The 22,962-nt window shown below is 44.5% G+C and overlaps 1 protein-coding gene across 1 annotated transcript in view; it reads right to left on the bottom strand.

Moving 5' to 3' along the window:
* Nucleotides 1-22,962, bottom strand: part of LOC142297352 (astacin-like metalloendopeptidase) — a 108,744-nt gene that overhangs the window by 31,058 nt on the left and 54,724 nt on the right. The window contains exons 4-6 of the mRNA XM_075341583.1: nucleotides 17,222-17,304; nucleotides 17,021-17,071; nucleotides 15,722-15,781 (exon numbers count right to left, since the gene is read on the bottom strand). Of these exons, the coding sequence (XP_075197698.1) occupies nucleotides 15,722-15,781; nucleotides 17,021-17,071; nucleotides 17,222-17,304 (194 nt within the window). The remainder of the gene's footprint in view (nucleotides 1-15,721; nucleotides 15,782-17,020; nucleotides 17,072-17,221; nucleotides 17,305-22,962) is intronic.

Below are 22,962 nucleotides of genomic sequence, written 5' to 3'. Positions count from 1 at the left end.
AAAGTGACAAGGACATATACTCATGCGAAAACAAAAGAGCTGGACAAGGAAAAAGAGGAGGACACACAGATATAGGCATGGCACGCCCTTCTAAAATCATGTAAAACACCGCAAGGTGACTCCAAGCGGAGTCTCCCTTTTTTTCCAAAAATTGGGCCCCACACAGACACCTTATCAGTGGCAGCACTTGTGCCCTAGTTGCAAACAGGATGTTTTGATTTGCATCAAGCACATTCAAAAATACGCTATTCTTAACCGTCCCCAGGATGACACCGGGGTAGGTAGCAAAGTCTTTCCTGATCCCAGCTCTGTTCATCTTGGATCATTTTTAAAAAACACTGCAAGCAAGGGTTACTCCAAGTGGAGTCTCCCTTTTTTTCCAAAAATTGGGCCCCACACAGACACCTTATCAGTGGCAGCACTTGTGCCCTAGTTGCAAACAGGATGTTTTGATTGGCATCAAGCACATTCCAAATCCACAAGCATTTACTCTCCCCAGGATGACACAGGGGTAGTAATTTCCTTCTGGATCCATGACTTGTTCATTTTGATGAACGTCAGTCTGTCCACATTGTCACTGGACAGACGCGTGCGCTTATCTGTCAGCACACACCCAGCAGCACTGAAGACACGTTCAGAGACAACGCTGGCAGCTGGACACGACAAAATCTCCAAGGCGTAACTGGAGAGCTCTGGCCATTTTTCTAGATTTGAAGCCCAAAAGGAGCAAGGCTCCATTTGCAAAGTCATGGCATCGATGTTCATTTGGAGATACTCCTGTATCATCCTCTCCAGCCGTTGACTATGTGTCAGACTTGTTGTCTCTGGTGGCCTTGCAAAGGAGGGTCTAAAAAAATTATGAAAAGATTCCATAAAATTGCTGTTACCAGCACCAGATACGGCCCGACTGGTACGGGTAGACTGTTGAAGATGACGAGACCGTCCCATGTTTGTCAAGTTACAACTGGGAGAATCACTCCCTGCACCTGCACGGTTGTTTGGTGGAAAAGCCGAGCTAAGATCGAGTAACAGCTTCTGCTGATACTCCTGCATACGTGCGTCCCTTTCTATGGCTGGAATTATGTCACAAAATTTGGACTTGTACCGGGGATCTAATAGTGTGGCAATCCAGTAGTCATCAACACTTCTAATTTTGACAATACGAGGGTCATGTTGGAGGTAGTGCAACAAGAAGGCACTCATGTGTCTTGCGCAGCCATGCGGACCAAGTCCACGCTGTGTTTGTGGCATAGAGGTGCTAACCGTTCTTTCTTCCTCTGACATCTCCCCCCAACCTCTTTCAACAGAAATTTGACCAAGGTCTCCCTCATCTGCTGAGTCTTCCATGTCCATGGACAGTTCGTCCTCCATTTCTTCATGTTCTCCTGCACCTTCCTCAACATTTAGCCTGCTACTATGCGCCCTTGTTGATCCCTGTCCCCCATGGTCCCATGCCTGCCGCCTTGGTGATGATGAACGTCTGGACCTTGGTGATGTTGTTGTCTCTTGCGCATATGAATCCTCCTGTAGTTCCTCCCCTTCTTGTTGTCCCACCCCCTGACTCCGAATAGTGTTTAGCGTGTGCTCCAGCATGTAAATGACTGGAATCGTCATGCTGATAATGGCATTGTCAGCGCTAAACATATTCGTCGCCATGTCGAAACTCTGCAGAAGGGTGCATAGGTCCTTGATCTGAGACCACTCCATCAGGGTGATCTGCCCCACCTCTGCATCTCGTTGGCCCAGGCTATACGTCATGACGTATTGCACCAGGGCTCGGCGGTGCTGCCACAGTCGCTGTAACATGTGGAGAGTTGAATTCCAGCGTGTCGCCACATCGCATTTCCGGCGATGAACCGGCAGGCCGAAAGACTTCTGGAGCGATGCAAGTCGCTCAGCTGCGGCGCTTGAACGGCGGAAGTGAGCAGACAGTTTTCGTGCCCTGGTCAGAAGGCCATCTAGGCCGGGATAGTGTGTTAAAAATTGCTGGACGACAAGGTTCAACATGTGAGCCATACAAGGTACGTGTGTCACCTTGCCCAGGCAAAGGGCCGCACCCAGGTTTGCAGCATTGTCGCACACGGCCTTACCAGGCTGCAGGTTGAGTGGAGACAACCATTTATTAAACTCGGACCGCAGAGCTGACCACAACTTCTCAGCTGTGTGACTCTTATTCCCAAGACATGTCAAGCTAAAGACCGCCTGATGCCGTTGCGCTCTGCTGCCAGCATAGTAATGAGGGGTGCGTGATTCCTTCTGCGCAGTGAGAACGCTGGTGGCCTGACCAGGCAGGCTTGGGGCGGAGGTGGAGGACCCAGATGAGGTGGAGGAGGCAGAAGCAGTGGCGGAACTTGGACAGACAGAGGATTGACACACAAGTCGTGGGGACGGCAAGACTTGTGCAGCAGACCCTTCACCATCTATCACCATAGTTACCCAGTGCCCAGTCAGCGACATTTAACGTCCCTGTCCATGCATACTGGTCCAAGTATCGGTGGTGAAATGCACCCGTTCACACACAGAGTTTCTCAAGGAAGCGGTGATGTTGTGTGCGACATGCTGGTGTAGCGCGGGCACACCTTTCTTAGAGAAGTAGTGGCGACTAGGCATCTGGTACTGGGGCACAGCTACAGACATAAGGTCTCTAAAATCCTGTGTGTCCACTAGGCGGAAAGGCAGCATTTCGGTAGCCAAGAGCTTACAGAGGGATAGAGTCAACCTCTTAGCTTTGTCATGGGTCGCAGGAAATGGCCTTTTATTTGACCACATCTGAGGGACAGAGATCTGGCTGCTGTGTGTAGACGGTGTTGAGTAGGGTGTCCCTGGAAAAATGCAGGTTTGTGAGGAAAGTGCAGGCGGAGACATGATGTTGCCTTCATCCAACATTGGTGCTATCGATGTCTGAGAGAGCTGTACACACTCACTTGTTTCCCCTTCCAAACCAACTGACGACCTACCAAGCAAACTGCCTGTTGCGGTTACAGTGGTGGAAGTTGTGCGTGGAAAAACAGGTGTGACAGCTGTCCCCACAGTCCTAGAAGATGAAGAGCGCGCGGATGCACTGGAAGGGGCAGGCGGTGGATGGTTTGCTCCGCTAGGCCGCATTGCAGCACGGTGAGCTTCCCACCAGGACATATGATATTTATTCATGTGACGATTCATGGAAGAAGTTGTCAAACTGCTGAGGTTTTGACCTCTACTAAGAGAACCATGACAAATTTTACAGATCACATAATTTGGGCGATCTTTTGCTATGTCAAAAAAGGACCAGGCTAGGCAAGGCTTAGAGGGCATGCGACCTGTTGATCCACCCCGACTAGTGCTCAGAGGCAGAGTGGTGGCTGAGGATGCAGTTGTAGACGTGCTACCAGTACTCCGACTCTGTCCAGGAAGGCGCAAGGTAACTTCATCATCAGTTGCATCCTCCTTCACCACCTCTGTTGACCTCCTAGAGTGCCTGACTGTGGGTTGACAGTAGGTGGGATCTAGAACTTCATCATCAATTGTTGTGTTTGCACTCCCCTCCCCCTCAGACCGAGCCTCTTCTTGCCCTGACCGAATATTTAAGTTGTCATCCCAATCGGGTATCTGCGTCTCATCTTCATCAGTATGTTCCTCATTGTCTATAACCACAGGTGTTACAGTTTGTGACAAAGGGTCAACATTATGCTCAGAAACTTGGTCCTCACGGCCTGAATCAGAGTCACAAAGGTTCTGGGCATCACTGCAGACCATTTCCTGGTCTGTACTCACTGTAGCTTGGGAGCAGACCTCTGATTCCCAGGCTATAGTGTGACTGAACAGCTCTGCAGACTCAGCCATCTCAGTTCCACCATACTGTGCAGGGCTGATGGAGACTTCAGAGCTGGGAGAAAGCAAGTTTGATTGGGATGACAACTCAGAGGACTGGTGTTTTTTGGATGCGGTACTTGAAGTGGCAGAGAGGGCACTTGTTGGACCACTTGAGATCCATTCAAGCATTTTCCTTTTTTGGCCATCATCTACCTTTGTTCCTGTTGTTCGTGTCCGTAAAAAAGGGAGCACATCGGATTGTCCACGGTAAGTAGTAGACATCTTACTTTTGCTGGTAGATGGTCTATCTTCAGCAGATGATAATGGAGCTTTGCCACCTTCCCCACGGACAAACCCTTTTTTTCCTTTTCCACCACGCCTCTTCCCCTTTCCACCAGCATCTGTCATTTTGCCACTCATGTTGATTGCGACAAGATTGTGCACTGAAAATGTGGTAGTTAAAATTGAGAGGTGGTGTAGATTGCAGCGGTGCTCTAGCTTTATTAACAGCAGAATAATAAAGAATAAATATCCCTGACAATGCAACTACGGCCCTTAAACTGGCAGCATAAATTGCTAGTATAATGGCTTAGTAACTATCAGTTTGAGTGTGCAATGCAGGCAGACGTGCTGCAAATATCTGTGCACTACTGGGACTATACAGAAGTCCAACAGCCATGTTTAGGATGCCACTAGGTACACTCAGTGTTTGCTAGTATAATGGCTTAGTTATAATGAGTTGGAGTGTGCAATGCAGGCAGACGTGCTGCAAATATCTGTGCACTAGTGGGACTATACAGAAGTCCAATAGCCACGTTTAGGATGACACTAGGTACACTCAGTGTTTGCTAGTATAATGGCTTAGTAACTATCAGTTGGAGTGTGCAATGCAGGCAGACGTGCTGCAAATATCTGTGCACTACTGGGACTATACAGAAGTCCAACAGCCACGTTTAGGATGCCACTAGGTACACTCAGTGTTTGCTAGTATAATGGCTTAGTAACTATCAGTTGGAGTGTGCAATGCAGGCAGAGGTGCTGCAAATATCTGTGCACTAGTGGGACTATACAGAAGTCCAATAGCCACGTTTAGGATGCCACTAGGTACACTGAGTGTTTGCTAGTATAATGGCTTAGTTATAATGAGTTGGAGTGTGCAGAGGACAGGAGGGTACAGTGCCAGGGTTGTGGGGCTCTGGGTAGAGGAAAGGAAGCCTGCATTTCTATTCCCTCCTTATGGGGAAATGCAGCGAGGAAATCCCTGACCTTAGCTACACAGACGCTGTCTCTGTTTTCAGGACCTGTCACCTATGGCTCTGACCCTGCCGGTATGAGCCCTTAAAAGGACTGATACAAAGTGCTCTCCCTAAGCTGTCCAGCGCTGTGTATGGAGCGCATACAGCAGTATCGGCGATAGGACAAAGGACGGAGCTGCGCCAGTGATGTCTGACACCAAGGACGCAGAAGAGATAATGGCGTCCGGACGGGTAGATACTCGTTTTTATAATGCAGGGACATGTGACATGGACATCCTATCACACATGCCGTTGCTTCTCTGGCTAAAAGTCCACTTAACTGTGTGTGTGTCTGGGATTGGCTGACATGCTGGCCCTCCCCACTACACACGCGCGCTTAGGGAAGGAAGACAAGGAAAAAAAAAAAAAAAATGGCGATCGCCATTATACAAACAGCAGTGAGCTGAAGGCGCTGTTCCCGCACACTATACACTGAAATTTCATAATAGTGTGAGTCACAGAGTGACTTACACTATTACAGCAGAAAGCCAGCTAGGAATTAGCTGTTTTTTTGCTGCTAGAACAATTCTCGAGTTCTAGTTCGATCTAGAACAGGCCCCAAAATCACTCGAGCCGCGAACTGGAGAACCACGAACCACGAACCGCGCTCAACTCTACTAATTATATGCTAATTAGTTGCAAGTTAAATGTATGTATGAGATAGCCAAGATGATTGTGTATAAAATGAAGGTTGTCTCACACTCAAAGCTGTAGTGGATGATGAGATATGTAGCCTGAAAGTCAAAAGTTCAAAACATTATTACCCTTTTACTCATTAGTGTATCATCTTCTCCCAATTGCCAAATATACCAGTGTATCAAGTTTGCCCAGAAGTTAAAGAATGTCCCATAAAGATTTGGCATAGGAATCGCCTTGTGTTGTCATATAAGAATATATGTGAACCTAAACCAGAAAAAGAAAAGAGTCAAAAGGCACCCCAATTACGTCAATCAAGGAAACTACAAAGATGAACCAGCCTTACAGAAATGATATCCAGCTAATGGAGGTCAACAGTGATGATGAAGTTTTTAGATCACTTCTTTTCAGGATGAATGCTGATGTCCCTAAGTTTTTCCAATGTTCTCCACAATTAGATTCAGTGGACATAGAACCAAAACATTAAGTATTACAGATATCCCTTCATGTAATTTGCCTAAACCAGAAATGGAGACTATTCCAGTAGTGCATGATTAGTTTTGAAATGAGATAGTTGAGGTCACTCCTCACAGTGGGGATGAAGTACATGTAGACAGTGATGGGACTGTACTGCTCAGACAAGAAGAAACAAGGCTAATAAGACCCCCTCAAAGGTTAACGTACAATTCATTGGGTGACTGCAGTCGTGAAATTGTGCTGACCTCCCACAGATTTGCTTTCGCCCATATGCGCATAGTCAAGGACCAAGCTGGTGTCACCCCTTCAAAGATGAAGAGTGGTATCAAGAATTGAGTCCACTGTGTAAGTTTCTGAGATTGTCTATGTAATAAATGTTATTAGCTATGTATTAATATTTTATATTGATTTTTTTAATATCGTGTTTGCCTTGTGTGGACTCAGGAATTTAAGAGGTGGGCGAGTGTAGGCCCTTGACAGGTATGAGTTCCTCATGTGGTGGTCTGAAATGGACAATGTGTTCTATATCTCACTGCTTGAAATAGACATTATAGGACAACTGTGGACTCCATTTCCCAGAAGCACAGATGTCTCTGAAGCAGGAAAATGATAGAAGAGCCATACTAGTTCTAGTTCTGGGCAGAATGATCAAATTTGGGCTGGTCAAATACCTTAGGAATGTGCATGAAAGAGACATCCTGTCTGTGTGAGAAGGAGACCTTCTGTCTGTGTGAGAAAAAGACCTTCTGTCTGTATGAGGAGACAGTAATCAGCTCTTATTCCCTGCTATAGGCCTGATATGGCCGACCAGCTACACTGGAAGGACAAGTGGTGATCTGTGTGTTAGCAAAGTTAACACTTTCAATACCCAGCCTGTTTTCACCTTCATGACCAAGCTAAATTTAAAATTCTGACCACTTTCAATTTAGAAGGTAATAACTCTGGAATGCGTCAATATATCCCAGTGATTCTGAAATTGTTTTTTCATGACACATTGTGGTTCATGTCAGTGACAAATTGGTTGATATGATTTGTGATAATTTAGAAAACTAACAAAAATTTCACAAAAAAAAAAAAAGTGACACCATTTTAAAAACTGCACCCCTGAAAGTGCTCAACAGGAACTAAAGCAATGTGGAAGTAAAAATTGAAAATGTTACTTTTTCACGCAAAAATATTACTCTAGCCCCTAATTTTTCATTTTTTTCAAAGGTAACAGAAGAAAATGGACCATACAATTTGTTGTACAATTTTTCCTGAGTACACCAAAACCGAATGTGTGGTGGAAACGTACTGTTTGGGCACACGACAAGGCTCATAATGGGCAGAGGTTCTTCCTGCGGGTTTGTTGTGAGCTGGGATGTAGAACCGCTGCCCCTTTGTACACCGATGTCCACTGATGAGTCTATAATGACGAAACGTGTAGGGATGCTATTAGGGAGAGCATAGGGGTTCCAGGATAGGGTAGTTGTGGTCTGCCCTTGTTAGGGCATGACAGGCTATGATGATCTCCCAGAGTTAATTAGGGTCAGTGACGCCATAGCAATTGGAAGACCCATTTGAAGGAGAGGCTGGTTCACCCCATATACCAGCCATCCGGTGAGATTGTTCCATTATTCTTCTATTTTCATATGTACTGCCATCGATTTAGTTTGATTTGATTATATTGTGTTTTTCTATTGAGTTATTTTTCCTATAGGACAGCTGTCTGTATAGAATTTTGAAAAATACACAATTTACGTTTTTCTGTTTTGTTTTCTCTAGGACTGTCATGCTATTTTTCTGTAGCTGGCTACATCCGATTATATTCTTAGGTGTATTTTAGAAGTTGGAGATGCTTATGGTTACTCTTGACCTTATATATCATTTTTTTTAATAACTTTTGATACATTAAAGGTTATATTTTAGCCCCTTATTGCTTATCTGACTGGAGCTCAAAATTGGCTGAAATCTTTAGCGGATGCCATGTCGCAGTCGCAGAGATCCTAATGTGCCTAAACATTGGAAACCTCCCACAAGTCATGCAATTTTGGAACCTACGCCCCTTAAGGAATTTATCTAGAGGTAGCTATAATCTTGAGCCATGAAAGTGAAAAAATACATTTTTACCCCCAAAATTTTGCTTTAACCCCAAATTTTTCCTTTTTACAAGACTAACAGGAGAAAATGAAACATAAAATTTGTTGTGCAACTTCTCCAGAGTACACTGATTCCCCATATGTGATTGAGCACTACTGTTTGTGTGCACGGCAGGGTTCGGAAAAGCAGGAGCGCTATTTGAATTTTGGGGGACAATTTTGCTGGAATGGATGCCATGTCAAATTTAGGCTATGTGCACACTTTGCGTCGAGGTAGTTGCAGTTCTAAACGCATCCTCTGGCAGAAATTGTGTTTGCCAAAATGAATTAGGTCCACCAAAACGCTATAAATACGCTGGCGTTTTTACTGCGTTTTCATCGTGTTTTTACCGCGCTTTACCTGCTTTTTCCTTGCTGAAAGTCAAATGCGTTTTGACTACAAATACACTACTAAATAAAGTTTAAACATACAAACACTATGAAAAAAGGGAAAAAAATGATAAAAAATATTATTAAAAACATACATAAAATAGCAAATTTAAGTATAATTAAGCATATATTGTCATATTTATGACTATAATAACGATATATATTGGATTTTTATTATTTTAATTGTCGGATTATGTGTGTCTGTAAAGGGACATATCATGCCATTAATTTAAAGTTCAAAACGCATACGTTTATTTAGTTAAAAAAGCATGTATTCTGCATCCAAAAAGCATGGAAAACGCTACAATTTTGATTGTTTGTGTTTTTTGATAGATCTCATTGACTCCAATGTTACCAAAACGCAGCCCAAATGGCAAAAACAATTGACATGCTGCTTCTTTGGACGCTGAGTTTTTGTCTAAATTTATGCAAATTAAACGCAGCGTTTTGAACAGCATGGTGCGCACAAGAATGCCCTATTTCCCATAGACTTTGCTTGAAAAGCAGAACGCATGCCTTTTGGCATTAAAACGCTGCAGTTAAAAACGCTGCGGAAACGCAGGTAAAAATGCAAAGTGCGCACATAGCCTTAAAGATACCCTGACATGCCAAAACAGCAGAAACCCCTTACAGGTGAACCATTTGTGGAAACTAGTTCTCTCAAGGAATTCATCCAGGGGTGTAGTGAGCAATTTTAATCCTCAGGTGATTAATGGAACTGTATAACATCAGGCTGTGAAATTAAAAAAAAATGACATTTTTTTTCCATTAAAATGTTGCTTTGGCCCCAAAGTTCTAATTTTCAAAAAGGGTAATAGAACAAAATGGACCATACAATTTGTTATACAACCTCTCCTGAGTTTGCCAATATCTGTCACGCTCCCCGGGTCCCCTGTCACACTCCCCGGGCCCCCTGCCACGCTCCCTGGCTCCCCTGCCACGCTCCCCGGCTCACCTGCCTCGCTCCCCGGCTCCTCTGCCAGGCGTCCCCCGCTCCACGGCCTCCATGCTCCAGCGCCTGCGGTCCCCAGGCGGCCCGGTCCCCGCTCCCGGCGCCCGTCGGCATCCCTGCCTCAGCCCGGCTCTCCTGCCTCCTGTTCACCGCTTCCTGCTCTGGCTTCTGGCACCCGGGCCTCGCGCATGCGCATTAGGGCGCGCGGTCATTGACCCTCTCTTAAAGGGCCAGCGTCCACTGACAGGATATTGAACACACAGGTACAGGGTATAAAGGGGTTTAATGTCCAAGTGGGCGGGGCCTGTTCTTCGTGTTTCTTAAGCTAGGAGTCAGGTCTCCTTGTGTCTGTGATATACTCACCTATCTCTCTCGTAGAGCCGTTCCTGCCTCGCCAACCGGTCCTGACGATATCCGAACCCCGAACGCTGACAGCCTGCCATCCCGTCATCCCGTCAGCTCCTGCCATCTCCGATCCCTGTGGTGACCCGTCTTCTCGCTCCATTGGTTCCGGACTCTGCCTGACGACATCTCGGCCTCCGAACCAGAGCTCCGTCACCCGGACTACCATCAGAGACCCCGTGGTCCCAGGGACTCCTTTACTCCACTCCGCTAAACGGACTGTCCTGCTAGTGTTCCGGCTACCGGGCACCTTGCCCTCAGTGAGGTGTTCGGCCCAGTGGATCCACCTCCTGGGTCTGCCCATCCACCTGGCCCTAACAATATCCCACATGTGATCAAAAACTACTTTTGATGCACAGTGCAATGCTCAGCAAGGAAGAAGCACCATACAAATGTGCACATTCTGCTGGAATGGTTTGGCCGGTGCCATGTCACATTGGTGAAGTCCCTGATATGCCAAAAATGCAGATACCAAAAAAGTGATCCCATTTTACAAAGGAGTGCTGTTAGGATATTGACACCAAAGGTATGTTCTGAATTTTACACCATTGGGCGGTGAAGAAAGAATAAGAACATTTTTTTCACTAAAATCTTGTTTTAGCCCAAAGTTTTTAAGTTGTATAAAGGCTGATAAGAAAAAAATGGATTACACAGTTTGTTGTAAAATTTTTCCTAAATGTGCCAATAAACTCCATGTAATTGGCAACAATTTTTGAGGTACAGTACAAAGCTGAGAATGGAAGGAGCGTCATTTTGGACTTCAGACTTTGCTCTAATAGGTTACAGGTGCCAGTTCCCATTGGCAGAGCCCCTGAGCTGCCAGAAAAGCAAAAATCCCCCACAAGTGACCCCATTTTACAAACTTCCCCCCTCAATGAATTTGTCTGGAGATACAGTGAAGATATTGACACTACAGGTGTGTCACAAAATGTTATACTATTGGGAGGTGAAGAAAAAATAATTACAATTTTACCACTAAAATGTTATTTAGCCCCAGATTTCCAATTTTCACAAGGGGAATAGATAAAACAGGGCGCAAAATATGTTACAAAATTTAATGTGAACAACATTGCAATACCCCACTTGTGACTATACAGTACTGTTTGGCCACATGTCAGGGAGGGAATTAGTTCAATTTGACTTTTGGAGCACAGATTTTCCTGTGATAGAATAGTTTGAGGACTCCATTTTTAGAGCCCCTTAGGGCCAGAAAAGCAGAACCCCCCTCAAGTGACTGTATTCCAGAAAATACACCCCTCTGGGAATTCATCTACAAATGTAGTGATGAGTTTTTTTGGAAGACACTCATGGAGTCAAAGAAAGTGAATGTTGCAGAATTAAAAATTGCAAATAAGACCTATTAGTGCTGAGTACATTGTAGTGCCTTCGCATTGTGCCCAGTTCGTGCTTCTGGAGACATACTCCCTATAAGCAGGGGTCTCCTCACTATAGCAATGCCAAACATGTGGACATTAACTGTAGTTTAAGCACATTGTGGTGCTCAAAAGAGAGGGGGACATTTTGACTTTGAAGTGCAGATGTTGCTGCATTTCTCATTTCAGGGCAGCCATATCATTTTTTCAGAGCCCTTAGGCTACCAGAAACGTGGAAGACCCCTATATTTCTGTTAACAGATGACGGGCCTGAATGGGGACTTGTATTTTTATGTCGGTTGAGTTGAATGCTATTGGTTTCAACTTGGGGTACAGAAAATTTTGGATCACTTCACATTTATCCTGTTCTCTATGCTGAGCACTTATAGTAAGGTTACCATTTACAGTAAGGTTTCCATCTACAGTGAAGGAAATATTTATTTGATGCCTTGCTGATTTTGTAAGTTTGCCCATTGACACAGACATGAACAGTCTATAATTTTAAGCATTGGTTAATTTTAACAGTGAGAGACAGAATATCCAAGATAAAATCCAGAAAATCACATTGTATAAATTATATAAATTTATTTCCACTTTGCAGAGAGAAATAAGTATTTGATCCCCTACCAACCATTAAGAGGTCTGGCTCCTACAGACCAGGTAGACGCTCCTAATCAACTCGTTACCTGCATTACAGACAGTTGTCTTAAATTGTCACCTGTATAAAAGACTCCTGTTCACAGACTCGCATAATCAGTCAGACTCTAACCTCTACAACAAGATCAAAGAGCTTTCTAAGAATGTCAAGACAAGATCATAGACCTGCACAAGGCTGGAATGGGCTACAAAACCATAAGTAAGACGCTGGGTGAGAAGGAGACAATTGTTGATGCAATAGTAAAAAAATGGAAGAAATACAAAATGAGCGTCAATTGACATTCATCTGGGGCCCCATTTAAAATCTCATCTCCTGGGGTATCCAGGATTATGAGGAAGGTGCGAGATCAGCCTAAACTACACAGGGGGAGCGTGTTAATGATCTCCAGCCAGCTGGGACCACTGTCACCAAGAAAACCATTAGTAACTCATTATGCCGTAATCACTTAAAATCTTGCAGTGCCTACAAAGTCCCACTGCTCACGAAGGCCCATGTGCAGGCCCATCTGAAGATTTCCAGTGAACACCTGGATGATTCTTAGAGTGATTGGGAGAAGGTGCTGTTGTCAGATGAGACAAAAATGGAGCTCTTTGGTCTTAACTCAATTCGCCGTGTTTGGAGGAAGAGAAATGCTGCCTATGACCCAAAGAACACCGTCCCCACTGTCAAACATGGAGGTGGAAACATGTAATGGGGGTGTTTCTCTGCTAAGGGCACAGGACTACTTCACCGCATCAGTGGGATAAAGGATGGAGCCTTGTACCATAAAATCTTGAGTGACAACCTCCTCCCCTCCGCCTGGATAATAAAAATGGGTCGTGGTTAGGTCTTCCAGCAAGACAATGACCCAACACATACAGCCAAGGCAACAAAAGAATGGCTCAAAAAGAAGCACATTAAGGTCATGGAGTGGCCTAGCCAGTCTCCAGACCTTAATCCCACAGAAATTTTATGGAGGAAGCTGAAGCTCTGAGTTGCCAAGCTCCCTGCACTTTGAGCACATTTACCTTCGGGACATCAATTCAAAGTCTCTGCAGGTTGGACCTGGTACACAGTTTGGCACAGCCCATAGCGTTCTAAAGGACATTATTCTCTGAGCAGGGCCTTTTGGACACTATTTTGGCCCTTTATTTTCTCTCTACATGGATGGCACTTATCTTAACCCACTAATAAGGTGATCTGCTCTCATTGACATCTGACACTGGTCCACTCACCAAGGTTACTTGCTGACTACAATCAGCGGTTGTCTAACAGGAGAATATAGAGAGATACAATCTCCCTCTGTGTCATACAATCGGTCTGATTTAAAATCCCCTGATGATCCCCCACTTATTGTGTTAGGAGGGGGTGAAATGCGTTGGGAATGCAGAGAGTATTCTGAAGCTAAGTAAACCTCTCAGCTTTGACCTATGCTGGTGGTAGATGCCTTTTTAGTCGAGATTAGGGCAAGCCACCATGGAGCGGAGGGTATCAAAAAATTAAGGTACTATCCGTTGTCAGGAAGGGTGAGGTAGAGTGCGTTTATCTAGGCTCCGTCCCCCTGTCTCTATGACATTTCGAGACCTAGTCTGTACCCAATTTTCCCTACCTTGCACTGTTAAGGATTATGTGTGTTCACTTGCACTAACACCAATAATTTTTGTTGTAGTATGTCCATGTCCTATATGTCTGCATGGTTCGTAACCTTGAAGCATTTTAAATTAATAAATAAAAATTGTTCTTTTTAGAGGTTTTTCTTAAATAGGTCCCGTGACAGCTCATCCCTTCCAGGACTTTTTGTTCTTCTTTACTGATAGCTCTTAATGACAGTGGATGTATGTTTTGGGTTGTTGTTCTGCTGCAGAATAAATTTAGAGCCTCTGTGATAGTATTACATGATGGATAACTATCTGTCTGTATTTCTCGTCATTGAAGTTACTAAATCCACAACTGTATTTGCTAAACTACAGTCTCAAACTTGCAAGCAACCTCCTCCATGCTTCACTATTGCCTACAGACACTCATTATTGTGCCATACTCGCTTATTTCACGTTTGGCTCATCAGTCCTGAGAAACTGCTGCCATTTTTCCCTATATTGTGCATAGTTGAGGACAATGTCCCCAACCATACAGCCAATATCATTAAGAAGTACTGTATCTTCAGCATAAAGAGGAACAAGGAATCCAGGAAGTGATGATCCAGCCCTCACAGAGTCCTAATCTCATCATCATCTTGTCTGTCTGGCATAACATGAAACGAAAGATTTTTACAAGCCTCAGAGACAAGATCTGTCCATCCATCCTATGGTATAACATTTTGTAAAACATATATGGTATCAACATGCTCACTGCACCCCTAAATTATTTCATTAAGAGTTGTAGTTTGGCAAATAGGGTCACATATGGGGGTACTGTGGTCTTTACACCTCAGGGGCTCTTCCAGTGGGTCATGGCACCCAGAAACCATTCCAGTCAAATACGCACTATAATACGGCACTCCATGCCTTCTGAGCTTTGCACTGTGCTTGAAAAAAAGTTTTCTACCAGATATGGAAAATTGAAATACATAGGTATAATTGTGAAATCAATTTAGCGGTTTATTTTCTCCTATTACACTTGCGAAAATAAAAATTTAGACCTTCAGCATTATTTTGGTTGAAAAAACCTTTTTTTTTATTTTCACTGCCCAATATTATAACATCCTATGAAGCACCATTGGCTTCAAGATACCCATCACACTCCTAGATAATGTCCTTGAGGGGTGTAGTTTCCAAAATAGTGTCACTTTTGGCAGGCTTTCGTTGTTTTGGAACCTCAGTAGCTCTCCAAATGCGCATAGCGTCCGCAATCTACTCCAATTTTCCACTCCAAAAATCAAATAAAGCTCCTTCCCTTCTGCCCCCTCACCTTTAGATAAATTTCTCAAGGAGTTTACTTTCCAAAATGGGGTCACATGTGTGAGGTTTCTACTGTTTAGACACATCAGGGGCTATCCAAACACAACATAGCAACCGCTATCTATTCCTGCTAATTTTGCACTCCAAAAGTCAAATGACGCTCCTTCCCTTCCAAGCCCTGCCAAGCGCCAAAACAGTAGCTTGCCACCACTTGTGGGGTATCGGCGTACTCAGGAGAAATTGCACAATTAATTTTATGTGCATATTATTCTGTCTTATCCTTGCAATCTGATTGGTTGGCTATTGCTTTTAAGTATCACACAGACAGTAGACATAACTAAGAGTAGCATTGATCAAAACGCATTGGCCTTTCTGCTACTGCCAACAATATTTTTAAAATATGTATCATATAATGTTTTTGGATTTTAACCTCACTCCTGGTGCTGGACGTATGACCCTTGGATTAACAAAGATTATATCACTCTCATGGAACCAGTTTGTCCACGTATTTGATTTAACAATGTGTAATATTGCATTTCACCTGTAGTGGTCGCTGCAGGGGAAATCTATGACCAGCCACAGCTCTGCACAATTTCTGAGGGTAATTTGATTAGAAACCCTCATTGCTACTGTGCAATCTATTATCCACAATGGAGTCTACCAATCTACCAAGGGCTATTTACATATTTTTGGAGCTCAACAAACAAACACGGGCAAAGAGTCAACATTTTAGAGTCAGTTTAAAATGTTTACCTTGGTTTGCAGCTTGAATGACTTCAAATATAGTAGGTTCTTGACCAGAATTACGGTTATCTATGGAGATAAAATACATGAAAACATGGAGCCATCGCTATGAACACAGGATAACGTAACGATGAGTTCATATATATTTGTACGATTGTCTTTAGGATATATCTTGAGTCCGTACGACATATAGAGATGTAACAGAGTCGAGTTGGCCACATATACTGAAGCAAAGTTGAGATGGTCGTATGTAGTGGTGACATTTAGAAGAGCAGAGCAGATCATTGGCTTAGAGTTATGTTACCTGGGATGTCAAACTGAGCCACTGCCCAAACTGTTAAGTAGCCCGATCCTAAAGGACTGGCAATTGAATTTAAAACTAAATCCATCATTGGCCCAGACCAACAGAAAATAGACCATTAACCGTGTCATTACCATAGGGATGTGCGAATGGCCTCTTCAAAGAGGAAAGAATAGGAACTCTAGTGCCACGTATTGGGGTAGCACTCCTAAAAGTCAATGTCAAACCTTTAAAGTGCTTTGCCAAAAGAGTTAGGACAAGAAGTCAAATTAGAAACTCCTTTTCCATCCGTGCTTTTGGATGTTTGCTCATCATCAGCGTAAAGCAGGAGAACTAGTTGGCTGGGTGATAGGCCTCTGATAGGGGATCTAAGAGGTAATGTTTCTCCCTGTGGAGCGCACCAAATTGTTGCAGCCATGCCATGTTCCCCTTTGAGTTTATATATGCAAGTTGCCTCTTCAAAGACAATATGGACAGAAACGCTAGTGCCACCAATTGGACGTAACAATTATGGATGATCGAATACCTCAAATATTCAGCTTCGTGAATATTTGACGAATAGCTTGCTGCTATGCGAATATTCGATGCGCAATTTAAGTCTATGGGAAGCCCGAATAGTTCTGAGTAGTTATTATTCGGGTTTCCCATAGACTTACATTGTGCATCGAATATTCGCAAATAGTCGAATAGCGGCGACCTATTCGGCAAATATTCGCGAAGCAGAATATTTGAGGTATTCAATCATCCCCAGTAACAATCCTAGGGATGAAAGGAAACTATGAAAAGATAGCCCTACGTTTCTTCATACCTGGGGACCAATTCTCTTTAACACTGGTCTTACAGATCATGATGTGTTGTCTAAAAGTCTACCGAATTGCAATATGTTAAAGTAGCGGTCCTCAGGAAGATTTTATTAGGGAAGAGTACACACAATTTCCTCTCAACTACATATTTTGGAGATATTAATATATACCGATATTGATATTTTGAAAATATAGAAAGCATACCTTGAATATGAAGTTCATTCATCTGTAAGTGGAAAAAAGTGACCATTATGTCTTAGAAGAAAGTTGAAGACATTTCAGAAAATCATTCCGGCATGGACCCATGTATTATAATGTGGTATATTACAAGCATCGTATAAGTCCTTGCACCCCAAAGTCATAGGAAAATGTATGCAAAACACACATGAGTGGATTATGACTTACCGGTCTGGGCAGAACCTGGCCAGCCAAACACAGCAAGAAGGTCAACTTCATCCTCTCCATCGTCTTCTACACTGCTAAGACACCTGTAAAGAATGCTGTATATAAACCAACCCGAAAGAATGGGAACAACCAATCCTCAGACAGATCGTAACAAAAGGAAAAAAAAAACATGAATTACAAGAAATCCAATGTCAGCTGTGCTGATATTATCACCTAAAGGGACCCTGCCCATAAGTTTGTAACACCTGAAATTCCATAACCACAACATGGTATTACGTTACCCAACCTGGCCACTTACTTCCATGACCTATGGTTTGGAGAATCCACCTCAGTGTTGCCTTAGTTTGTCCATTATTTTTTTTACATAATTGTAAAAAAAAATTCCAAACAGAAACATGGATGCAGATATGAACCTAGATGCGGGTGCACCCCTGGCAGATTAGACAGCTCTGGATTTACAGGATCTGTTTAGAGTTGCCCTGGAGCTTCCATTTGTGCCGCTGTTTCCAGTAATGCCAATGGTAATTTTCCATAATTATGCTATTAGAATTGAGCAAAATGACAGATATTGAAAAGCAGATGTCCACAAGGTCATTGAGTACTAAAAATATACAGGGCCTTGAAAAACTTTTCATACCTAGTGAACCTTTCCCCATTTTTTACATGTTACGCCCACAAACTTAAATGTATTTTATTGGGATTTTATGTGATATACTAACACTAAGTAGCAAAGTATTTGTGAAGTATAAAGGAAATTATATATGGGTTTTCTAAATATTTAAAAAATATAATTCTGAAAATTGTGATGTGCATTTGTATTCAGCCCTCGAGGCCCATACTTTGTAAGACCACCTCTGGCTACAATTACTGCTGCAGGTCTTTTGTGATATGCCTCTACGAGCTTTGTACATATAAAGACTGAAATTTGTGCCCATTTTTTTTTTTTTAAATAGCTTTAGCTCAGTGAGATTGGATGGAGAAATCTGTGAAGAACAGATTTTAAGGGGTACTTTACACACTACGGCATCGCAGCTGTGATGTCGGTGGGGTCAAATCGAAAGTGATGCACATCCGGCGTCGTTGTCGACATCGGAGTATGTGAATCGTTTTTAATACGATTAACGAGCGCAAAAGTGTCGAAATTGTATGATCGGTGTAGTGTTGGGTATTTCCATAATGTCGCTGCAGCGACAGGTACGATGTTGTTCCTCGTTCCTGCGGCAGCACACATCGCTTTGTATGAAGCCGCAGGAGCGAGGAACATCTCCTTACCTGCGTCCCGGCTGCAATGAGGAATGAAGGAGGTGGGCGGGATGTTTACGTCCCGCTCATCTCCGCCCCTCCGCTTCTATTGGTCGCCTGCCGTGTGACGTCGCTGTGACGCTGCACGACCCGCCCCTTTAGGAAGGAGGCGGGTCGCCGGCCAGAGTGACGTTGCAGGGCAGGTAAGTTCGTCTGAAGCTGCCGTAGGGATAATATTCGCTACGGCAGCTATCACAAGAGATTGCATATGCGACGGGGGCGGGGACTATCGCGCTTGGCATCGCTACAATCGGCTAGCAATGTTGCAGCGTGCAAAGTACCCCTAAGGCTTGCCACAGATTCTCAATGGGATTTAGGTCTAAACTGTTAAGGCCGCTTTACATGCCACAACATCGCTAACAAGATATCGCTGGGGTCACTGAATTCGTGACGCACATCCGACCTCGTTAGCAACGTCAATGCGTGTGACACCTACGAGCGACCGCTAACGATCAGAAATACTCATCAAATCGTTAATCGTTGACACATCATTCCTTTCCCAAATATCGTTGCTCATTTTGGACCCAGGGTGTTTGTCGTTCCTGAGGCAGCATCGCTACGTGTGACACCCCGGGAACGACGAACAACAGCGTTCCTGCGTCCTCCGGCAACGAGGTGGGAGTGAGGTTCATGCGGCTGCTCTCCGCCCCTCCGCTTCTATTGGTGGCCTGCTGATTGACGTCGCTGTAACGCCGCACGAACCGCCCCCTTAAAAAAGAGGTTGTTCGCCGCCCACAGCGACGTCGCTAGGAAGGTAAGTCCGTTTGATGCGTCCTAGCGATATTGTTCACCATGGGCAGCAATTTGCCCGTGACGCACAAACAACGGGGGCGGGTGCGATCGCTAGCGACATTGCTAGCGATGTCGCAGCGTGTAAAGCGGCCTTAACTGGTTCATTCAGACACATGAATATGCTTTGACCTAAACAATTTATTGAAGCTCTGGCAGGATGTTTAGGGTCGTTATCCTGCTAGAAGGTGAACCTACACCCCAGCATCAAGTTTTTTTCAGTTGTAACAGGTTTTCGGGATTGCTTGCATTTAGCTCCATCCTTTTTCCCATCAACTCTGACCAGCTTCACTGTCCTTGCTGAATAAAAGCTTTCCCACAGTGCATGTTTGATGGAGGGGATGGTGTTTTCAGGGTGATGTGCAGTGTTAATTTTCCGCTAAACATACGAGAGGCTGCTGATAAGTCTTTGGCTTTGTGATTTTTTTTGTTTCTATGGTAACGAATGTTACATCACATGACAGCCTTATGTCTCTAATATATGTTTTCAAAATTTTGTGTTTGTTGCTTATGGCAACAGTGTTCTACGCACACGGGAAAACAAAATGGCCTAAAGAGTCTAATGCGATATTCACAGCAACTGAGAGCAGAAGAGTGAATAAAATTCTTGTTTCTGCAAGGAAAGCCTGATAAAGATATTCATGGTGATATGTCGCAGACATTGGGGGATCAATCCTCTTCATATTCCACAGTTAATAACTGGGTTGTCAAATTTAAAACACGCCACTTCAGCACCAATTATGAGGAAGATCCTGGACAACCGAGAGTGGTTGGTGTTCCAGAGATCGTTGATGCTGTGCACAACCTCATACTGGAGAATAGACAAATTTCAGCTAAAGCAATAGCCGACATCATGGGGATTTCCCGTGAACATGTTTTTGCCATTATCCATGAACATTTGGACATGAGGAAGCGATCTGCAAAGTGGGTCTCCAAATGTTTGACAACAGATCAGAGACGCATGCGAGTGAAAACTTCCCGGTCCATTTGTCAGCGTTACCGGACTGATAAGAACTTCCTGGATCGACTGGTCACTATGGATGAGACCTGGATTTATTTGTATGACCCTGAAAATAAGGAGCAGTAAAAAGAGTGGCGGTACAGTGGTCTCCTAGTCCAAAGAAGTTCAGGGTGCAAAACTCAGCCACTAAGGTGATGGCATCTGTGTTCTGAGATAAGGAGGGCGTGCTGCTAGTGGACTACCTTCAAAAGGATTCCACCATCAATGAAAGGTATTACATTGAACTTTTGGACCACTTGAAGACAGCTCTGAAAGCCAAAAGGCGCGGTAAGCTGTCCAAAGGAATCTTGTTGCTGCAAAACAATGCCTACGCTCACACTGCACAAGTGACCATGGCAAAACTGGCAGAGCTGGGCTTCCAGCTGGTTGACCACCCATGTTAATCACCAGATCTAGCTCCCCTCGACTATCATCTGTTTACAAACCTGAAGAAACACATATAGTGTACCAAATTTCACACCATTTCTAATGCCATGGCTGCTGCGGATGCCTGGTTTGAGGCACAACTGAAATCCTTCTTTTTGCTAGGCTTACAGAACTAGGAATACCGATTTAAGAAGTGTGTTGACATCGGTAGAGAGTATGTGGAATAAATGTGAAGTTTCATCATCCTATCTTGTTTCTTTCTGGGTAAAGCCAAAGACTTATCAGCAGCCCCTTGTATTAGTGTATACTCTCTCATGAGAGACAATTGGTGTGATTATGGAAATTACACTTGGCTTAAACTCTGCTCCGAGTTTGAACTGTGTGTCATTTTACTGTGATCCGGTTCTCTCACGTGCAAGAATCAGAGCACAGACGAGGAGAAGAAGGAGAACTTAATATCTCTATCTTCTCCATTGTCTGTCTTGACGTGTATATACATAGATATGTCCTACCGCCACCTTGGATCGCTGGATGATTGTCAATCAATGTTGCTTCCTCCTCCTACTCCGCTTCCTCCATCTCCTCCACCTCCTTCTCATCTGGTCAGAGTAAGGCGGGCTTTACACGCTGCGACATCGCTAGCAATTGCTAGCGATATCGAACGCGATAACACCTGCCCCCGTCGCACATGCGATATCTGGTGAACGCTGCCGTAGCGAACATTACGGCAGCTTTGCACTCACATACCTGGTCGGTGACGTCGCTGTGAGCACCAAACAATCCCTCCTTCAAGGGGGAGATGCGTTCGGCATCATAGCGACGTCACCAAGACGTCACTAAGCGGCCAGCCAATAGAATCGGAGGGGCGGAGATGAGCGGGACATAACAACCCGCCCACCTGCTTCCTTCCACATTGACGGTGGACGCAGGTAAGGAGATGTTTGTCATTCCTGCGGTTTCACACATAGCGATGTATTGTGCTGCAGGAACGACAAACAACATCGTATCTGCAGGTGTAACGACATTATGGAAATTAACGACATGACACAGATCAACGATTTTTAACGCTGATGTGCTCGTTCATCATCGCACCTAGAATTTACACATTGCGATGTCGCTACCGGCGCCAGATGTGCGTCACTAATGACGCGACCCCCGACGATATATCGGTAGCAATGTCGCAACGTGTAAAGCCCGCCTAAGACCTGCACCACCAACTTCACCACAGCCATGGGTAACCGACAACAGGTCATTCTTAAACTCATCTGCCTGGGGGACAACCTTCACACCACGCAGGAGGTGTAGATGGACACAAAACAAGAACAGATGAGTGGCTGTTGGAAAAGAACCTACAGTTCGGCCTGGTGGTGTGCAATAATGGCTGAAATCTTGTTGCAGTTCTTGGCCTAGGCAGCTTGACACACATCCCTTGCCTGGTACATGTGTTGAACTTGGTGCAGAGCTTTCTCAAAAATGACCTACATATGTCAGAGCTTCTGCTTGAAGTGTGGGCAGTATGTGATGCTGCTCGCCTGTGTGCCCTCGGTTCACAGCTACGGAGGAGAGGGAGAGCGTGATCTCTGAATCTCCTCTATTGTCAGCCTGTGCGTATATCGCACTGCACTTGAATGTCATCCGACTGCAGTCCAATGTTTCACTCGCACCCATAGACTTGATTTTCTCGCATTACACTTGTGCGAGTCATACGCTTGTATGAATAGAATGAATATGTCATGGATTACACCAGAGTTGCCGATACCTTTTTCTGAGTAGACAACTAGACTACCCACAAACAAACATTGGTATACTCTATTTGCCATGCCCTATGTTTTGGAGATTCCAAAAATACAGTAACTAAGGGGTACTTTACACGTTGCGACATCGCATCCGAAATATCGTCGGGGTCATGTCGTTAGTGACGCATATCCGGCGCCGGTAAACATCGCAACGTGTAAATCCTAGATGCGCTGATAAACGATCGCAAAAGCGTCGAAAATCGGTGTAGCGTCGGTCATTTTCATAATGTCGGGTCGACCGCAGGTACGATGTTGTCTGTCGCTCCTGCGGCAGCACACATCGTTGTGTGTAAACCCGCAGGAATGACAAACATCTCCTTACCTGCGTCCCGACGGCAATGCGGAAGGGAGAAGGTGGGCGGGATGTTATGTCCCGCTTATCTCCGCCCCTTCTATTGGCCGGCCGATTAGTGACGTCGCGGTGATGTCGCTGTGACGCCGAACGCACCTCCCCCTTGAAGGAGGGA

The sequence above is a fragment of the Anomaloglossus baeobatrachus genome, chromosome 3 (genome assembly GCF_048569485.1).
Source record: "Anomaloglossus baeobatrachus isolate aAnoBae1 chromosome 3, aAnoBae1.hap1, whole genome shotgun sequence".
Lineage (NCBI taxonomy): Eukaryota > Metazoa > Chordata > Amphibia > Anura > Aromobatidae > Anomaloglossus > Anomaloglossus baeobatrachus.
Note: the sequence above shows the minus strand (reverse complement) of the source record. Positions and strands in the feature narration are given on the sequence as shown.